Raw genomic sequence first — 7,500 nt, 5'->3', positions numbered from 1 at the left:
ATATTACATTATTTTAGCTTTCATTTTTTATGGTATTGTAGATTTTAGAGTAACCTAAGTATGCAAGGTAGGGAGTATAATGCTATTTTATAAATTACTTATATTTACACCACTCACTGGATAACAAAGATGCGCGAAAATCACCTCATCCACAAGCATATACCCACATACCACACCAGAAATAATATGTATATTGAAATAAACCTCTACTGTACAAATAAGGTCAACTTACAAATATAAAAGTTAAATTATAGTTACCACAACCCGGCTCCACTGACCACCGACGGGGCATAGTCACCTCCTTCCACAAGCCTGACCAAGGTCAGGCTTTGCCAATATAATTGATACAGTTTCTATGGGTGTTTAAGGCACCACTCCCACTGTTCCTTCTTTATCACAGAAATGAGATTTGAGGTGATCCTTATACAACGGAGCAAATCGGATGCTCACACTCAATACCAGAAGACATTAGCATCCGAGGTCTTCCTTGCTAGCGACGCCGCTGTATCTCTTATTACAAAAGTCTTTTCACAACCAGGGATGTACTTCCTTCTGAGCAAAACGGCTTGAATCCTTCCCTTACATGTCTAAATCTGTATCAGGAAGCAAATTGACATCTATTGGACTTTCTACATCTTTAAATCTAGTGATGACAAGAGCTACGAGAATGTAGCTGACAGTATGATCTAGCAAATTGCAATTAAAGCATATAACTGCTTTCTTTCTATCGTTACTAGAGTTCTGACCAGGTCCCACTCTCTCTCTTATCACCTATAAATCTATTATTTTGTTTATTATTTAAAATATCATTGGACCTTCAACATTTCTATGGATCAAAGCAGAATCCTTTGTCATTCTAGCAACTTCATCTAACACCTTAACCCTGTTTTCATTTAAATACACCTTAATTCTGTCAGGTAGACATTTCTTAGTTCTTCTACAAGAATCAGTTGGTATAATTTATTGTAATCATCCACCTTATCACTCACACACCAACGAGAAAGCAAATCATTTATCTCTTTAGCAAATTATGGCACTAATTCGCATATATTTAACACAACCATCTTCACTTTATCATATCACGAGAATCCGTCAATGACACTGACATGTACATTTCTTGAGCCTTACCTGTAAGCACAGATTGAAACAGCAACGGCCATTGTTCTTTAGGCCAATCAGAACTAATTACTATTTACTCAAAATTTCGAAAATAATTGTCTACGGCTTCCTCTAGGAATGGGGGAACTAATGGGGAAACTAGTTCACACATGCAGCGCTCATACGAACTCACGCATACGTCGTGTATTCTGTAGCTCAAGTTCTTTTATCCTAACTATATCGCTGTCATTTTCTACATATTCATGTCTACTGGCATTAACAACCCATCATCTGCAGTATAATTAATTAACTCATTTCTAATTTGTAATTTAACGAACCTCTCCTTACACTAAATTCAATATTTTCAGTAACTTTCAGCATATCTGTCTTTTTTTAAATCTACCAAAATCTCCATTGTAAGGGGTCTTAGCAGAACCCATTCGAAGTTTCAGTTTCAACCAGCCTCGGACTTTCGGAACACCGATTCCAACAAATGTGGTTGTATGCAACATGTCTGCACATCTTTTTTTCTTCCTGGTCAAAACTTTCGTCTATGGCGTGATGAAAATGGTGAGGCTACAGCTCATTTCGTTCACTTCACCTGATAGCTCTGACATTTCGAGCGCCAGAAACACTTTTGGCAAGTGAGGCTGATTGCATTCTCGAACTGGGCGTGTGTTATAGCTTCCACAGGGCCTTGAGACCTGTGCCTTGTTGACCACAGAGGCGGCACCATCGGGAGTGTGGCTGCCCTCCTCTCTGGCGTGTGCGGGCAGCTTTGTCTTCACGGGACGCCTCGTAGAGCAATGCATGGCGCTAAGGGCGTTAACACTCTTTTTGAGTCACACATTTGGTATACGTTAAATTTTCTGCAGTGAATATTCTGTAATATTTTAATGCACTGGGCACACTGAAACCCTTGGCATGCACTAAACGAAATTGACTGCACTACCCAGCTGGAGTAGCAAAGAATCGGGCTTCCTATGGCATGCAACGCCTCTTTTTGCACTCTTTTTGGCGTCCACGGCTCGCTGCAGGGCAGGGACGCAGAGGAGTCTGATGTCATGAGCTTTCCTGCGGCGGCCACTTGCACAAAAGGCTCACCTCGATTATTTGAAAACTGCAAATGGCATCTCCAAGCATTTTCTGGGGCGGCCTAAGGAGACACCCTGGACGTGGGTCTTCCTGGTCCAGTGCGCTATGGTTAGCCACATCTGACTACAATGCTGTGATGTCGTTTGGCTGGGATAGCACCGACACGGGGCTGCGAGGGACAGCAGGCATCGGCGCTCTGGGCGAGTGTAGGCATCTCGGATTGATGGGTGCTTTGTAATCACTGCGCCATGGACGTGTCTCAGGGTGAAGGAGACGCCGTTACATTCAATTCCTTTATTGACTAGGCTCCTGCTGACCCGTGCATCGCCCGAGGCGGGTTGAGTGATGCCGGGAAGACATATCGTACATTCTTCATGTAACTTTATGCGGGCTATATCGGCGAACGTAATTAGATTATTACAAATAATGTAAAAAAATAAACAAACGAACGGCATCATTGTTTTGGTTACTAAAGGGTAGGAAAGGATATCGGATGGCGATTTTTAAAATAGTGACGCGTATCATAGAACTTTTATATTTACAACTTAAGTAAATAGAAGATAAGTTTCTTAGATTTATTCGCTCTGTCGTTTGCATATATTATTTTCCTTTATAAGAGATGGCTGCTTGAAACTTAACAGTTACCTCTAATTTAATATATTTTGGTGTCAAGCGTAATACAATTTATTAATATAATTTCGTTTCTTTTAATCCTTTGTCCACAGTCCACTCAGAAAAAGGTATGTTCTTATGTGTTAGTTCTGCTTAATTATTGTTAATTATGTTTACTTATGCATTTCTTATATCTTACCTCTGTTATAGGGATTAATATTATCGATCGTTGTTAATTTATATTCTAGTTCTTCTGTTCTCGCTTTATTACATTTGCTAATTAATCATTATTCATCAATATGTTTGCCTTGCAAATTGTATGTTTTCATCTCTATCGTATACTCTTATTATTTTCTTTTAGTTTTCCTTTTTATAGTATTGTAGATTTTAGAGTGATTTGATGTAAGTATACAAGGTAGGGAATGCAAAGCCATTTTATAAATAACTTATATTTACACCAATCACCGGATAACAAAAATACACGAAATCACCTCATACATACATACACTCATACCTACATGTATACATACATATATAGGTATAAGTATATATATATGTATACATATATTTATTATACACATACACAGATATATCTATGTATATTCACACACAAACACAGACAAACATACATCCATATATGATTTTTCTACATTGTTTAATACTGTAACAGGTCCTGGGTTACATAGCAATGTGGTTACTAACTCGCGACAAACATCGGTACACCGTAAAACTCATTCCGCTTAGCTCTCCGGACCTGACCGGAGAGTAAACATCGCGCCTGACTCATTTAAGCTGCGGAGTCCAGTCATGACTCACGACAAGACTTTGTTCCCGCTCCCCCAGGTACCCATGTCTGGGGAAAGAACAAAGGTGAAAAGGCCTCCCGACCTCCAAAGAGGAAGGAAGCCGCTTCCCAGCCGACATCGGATGTCTCCAATAAAAAGGAGTTTCCGGCCATACCAAAAGTGCAGAAAAAGAACCAAAGGAATAAAGGTTCAAAGAGCCCTACAAAACCCTCCCCAAGAGATGATCATCTCCTCTTTAATGAGGAAGATACGACTCTCCTGTTGACTGCTGCAGTCACAGCAGTAGCAACAGCCCTGGGGAGGTCGAGTGAAGAGGCCGAGAAGGCAGTCACGGTCGCCATGACGCCAATGACCGAGACTGTCGCAGTCCTGAAGGGAAGAAAGCTGGAGAGAGCGAAACCAGCCCCACCCTCACCCAAGGACGAGAGTCCCCTCCCCAATCCAATCCAGGCCATGCCTTCACAGGCAGAGCCAACCCAGGCTGATACTGTGCGGCCAGAGCCAGAGCACGCCGACCCTCCCCAGGCAAGGCCAGGAAAGAAAAACACAAAAAAAGCCTGAACAGAGAAAACTAACTTAAGTCAGAGCTACCAAAGACTCTCCACCCCCCAGTGGACCCAGGGATAGTCTGACAACAGACGAAGACCCCTTAACCAGCGAAGACTTCGCAATGGAGTCGTCAGACTCCGACTCTCAATCCGAATATGACGATGTCTCTGATGTAACTCTCACCAAGTAACATCATGACACACAACCTAAGCATACTACAGTGGAACATCAAAGGCTTCTCCACAAGGAATGCCATCCTCCGAGCACGGGCACATCTGTGGTAGTATTCCTTGACCTGGAGAGGGTTTTTGAGTTAGCAAGTCCTCTTGCCATTCAGGAGAGCCTGATCCAGAAGGGAATCAGCTCTTGGCTTAGATAGGTGACTACTTCAGGAACAGAACTGCCAGAGTTAAATTCCAGGGTCACTTATCACAGCACATGCCACTAGAAAATGGAATGCCACTGGGTGGGGTTCTCAGTCCAACACTGTTTAACACTTTAATGTCCTGCATCCTCAACATAAACCTCCCAGCGAGGTGCAAGGTCATCTCGTATGCAGACGATCTTGCTATCACCTCCACTGGACCATATTGCCTGAATAAAGCCCAGCGTTGTCTGGACCTTGTGCTTTAGGACAGGACTAAAGATCTCTGCAGCCAAATCCAAAGCCATGGCTCTGAGACAGAGAGTTTGAGGCACAAGTCTGAAAATCCAGGGAGTGGACTTGGAATGGGTCATGACTTCCAATACCTTGGGGTAAGGATAGACTGGACCCTCTCCTTCCAGAAGGCCCAATACCTGGTTGACTGAACCAAAGCAAGACTGTCTGTCATGAAAGTCATGACTGGGAGATGCATAGGAGCCAGACACAAAGTACTAAGATAATTCTATGTACATGCCGTCTGGCCATTTGTGGACTATGCCTCAGTCGCTCTAATTGCCACAAAGAAAAAGTACAAAGACAAATTGGAGACAATCCAAAATGAAGCTGCCAGGATCATTCTGGGTGCCCCAAGGTGGACGAAAGGTCCTCAACCTCCCCCTGGACTCACGAATCGATCTAATGGCAGCACAAATTTTGTCAAAGGTCATCCAGGCTCCCAGCAACACAAGACTAAGACAAAAATTAGTCAGACGCCTAGAACAAGAGAATGAGCTCTTAGCAAACAACTGGCTGTCTCACACAGCCAGGGTGTTGATACGCTATCAGCTCAAAGAACAGCTCCTTAATAAAGGCATGGAACCCCCCCCCCCCCCTGACTTTGTCGAAGCCCCGCCGTGGGCACAAACCTTGATAGAGTTCAAGATAATGAGCCTGTCAATGAAAAAGATCCAATACCCCACACCTTGTCCTCCTCCGGGTAGTAGAACATACTTCACGGATGGATCGGTCGATCCCTTGAGCCACACTGAAGGCGCCGGCTTTGCAGCAAGGGATGCCACACAATCTATGAGGGTAACAGACAACACCTCCTCGCTACAGGCAGAGGCAGTTGCAATCATGGGAGCCCTAGCCCACGTGTCCCTAAGGAAAGGACACGTGGTCATACATCCAGGGCAGCCATTGACTGTCTTCAGCCAATACTTACCATAGCACAAAGAATTCTTGCTCAGGGTAGAAGAATAATCATTAACTGGGTCCCTAACTACATTGGCATCAGATGGAACGAGCTTGCTGACAGACTAGCCGTCACTGATCATAAAACCAAGCCGAAAATTACTTAAGGAGAAGTGTACTGCGGCCGCCTGTACCTTCCTCCTGCAGTTTCACAGAGAGGAACGAGATCCTCCCCCTCGGCCAGCTGGTACTCAGACGCCACTGGCACTCTCTGAAATAATCAACAGAGGCACCAAAGTCATTCTTCACAGAATGCGCCTAGGTTTCCACTGTACATGACAGACCATAGAGAAAATAAACCGTGAAGAAAGGTGCTGCATGCACTGCGGCGAGCCGAACGCCACACTGGTACATTACTTAGAGAATTATGAGCATACACAATTCCTGAGTCCGGGACCGCCTACAACAGCCGCCGTGCTGGTAAAAAAGTTATGCGATATGCTTACACCATGGCGGCAGGAGCGCCTGCTGGCAATCCCACGGTAAGGTCCGAGTATCAGAGAACAAAATGAGACAGCCATAAGAAGCTGACACAGGCCGGGCCATATATAGAAGGCCCGGGCGAAGCTAGAACTCCGCAAATCTCAATCGCTTCGTCATGACCGCAATACACCCTCCGTTGACTCCGCTAGTAAAGAGTAATTTGATACTGTGTATTTACCTATAACCACAGCAGCTTACTCTCACTCAGGTAAATGTTTACCGGCTGAGATGCAATGTTCTGTTCATATTCTTGTTCCTTACTAATATATAAACAAATCCTTGATTACTTACTGAGATATATAGGGGAGGAACTTTAGTATTGATATGGCTACCAATGCTCTGGAAGAGTTTTCTAGTCAACGAAACGAGTTATTTGTTTTATAATTAGAACCGAAATCAAATTTAGAAAGATCACTAAACAATATGGTTTCTGATATCTAAATATATCATGACTCAAAGTATGAGTTACTGTTGAAATTGAACTTCTGTTAATGAAATTGTTGATCTTGTCGCGGATGATAATACTTATATTGATGAAGTTGTGTTCATGAAACTGTTTATCTTATTACAATATATGTTCAGGACTTTGTGTTGATGAAACTGTGTATCTTATCACAATTTATATGAAAGTTTGTGATGATAAAAAATATCATACTATAAGAATCGATACACTCGGTGAGTGGATAAATAATGTATGGTTGTTTGAATATTCCAGAAAGTCAGTTTGATGGACAATTATAATAATACTAATCACAATCATAATACTATTGCTAACATAAATAATGATATCACGAATGATAATGATACGGAAAAAATAATAAAAACAATAACAATAATACAGTGCTACGTCACTTCTCCCTCACTCACTCTTCTCCTTCCTGCACTTCCGACACCCCCCCCTGACGCAAGTCCACGCCAGCCACGCCCACAGCACGAACACAGCCGCCCACGCCGCCCACACGTCCAGCATAACGTACTGAAGATAGTGCAGCCTCTTGCCCGGGTATTTCAAGAAGGTAGAATTCCTGTGTCGGATCAGGTACTCCATCCACCTGACTGCCCGCTCGCCCGGAGTCTCCCTCTGGTCGCGCAGCGCCGCCGAGATCGCCCGCATGCAGTTCCTGTAGCTGGGGAGGAAGGAGGGGCTGTAGGGGCCTGGCAGGAAGGCTCGGCGATGACGGGGGCTCACTCGTGTTCACTAGGGTTGTGGTTTTTGTTGTTACTGTTGTTGGTGCTTGT

At 43.5% G+C, this 7,500-nt stretch overlaps 1 protein-coding gene across 2 annotated transcripts in view; it reads right to left on the bottom strand.

The window, feature by feature from the left end:
• Positions 1-6,238: 6,238 nt before the first annotated feature.
• Positions 6,239-7,500, bottom strand: part of LOC125037082 (UDP-glucosyltransferase 2-like) — a 25,149-nt gene continuing 23,887 nt past the window's right edge. Inside the window, exon 8 of one of the 2 annotated variants that reach the window (XM_047630073.1) lies at positions 6,239-7,388. In XM_047630073.1, the coding sequence (XP_047486029.1) occupies positions 7,121-7,388 (268 nt within the window). In that variant the 3' untranslated portion in view covers positions 6,239-7,120. The other variant, XM_047630074.1, reaches the window with a different exon arrangement.

Source organism: Penaeus chinensis, chromosome 22 (genome assembly GCF_019202785.1).
Source record: "Penaeus chinensis breed Huanghai No. 1 chromosome 22, ASM1920278v2, whole genome shotgun sequence".
Lineage (NCBI taxonomy): Eukaryota > Metazoa > Arthropoda > Malacostraca > Decapoda > Penaeidae > Penaeus > Penaeus chinensis.
Note: the sequence above shows the minus strand (reverse complement) of the source record. Positions and strands in the feature narration are given on the sequence as shown.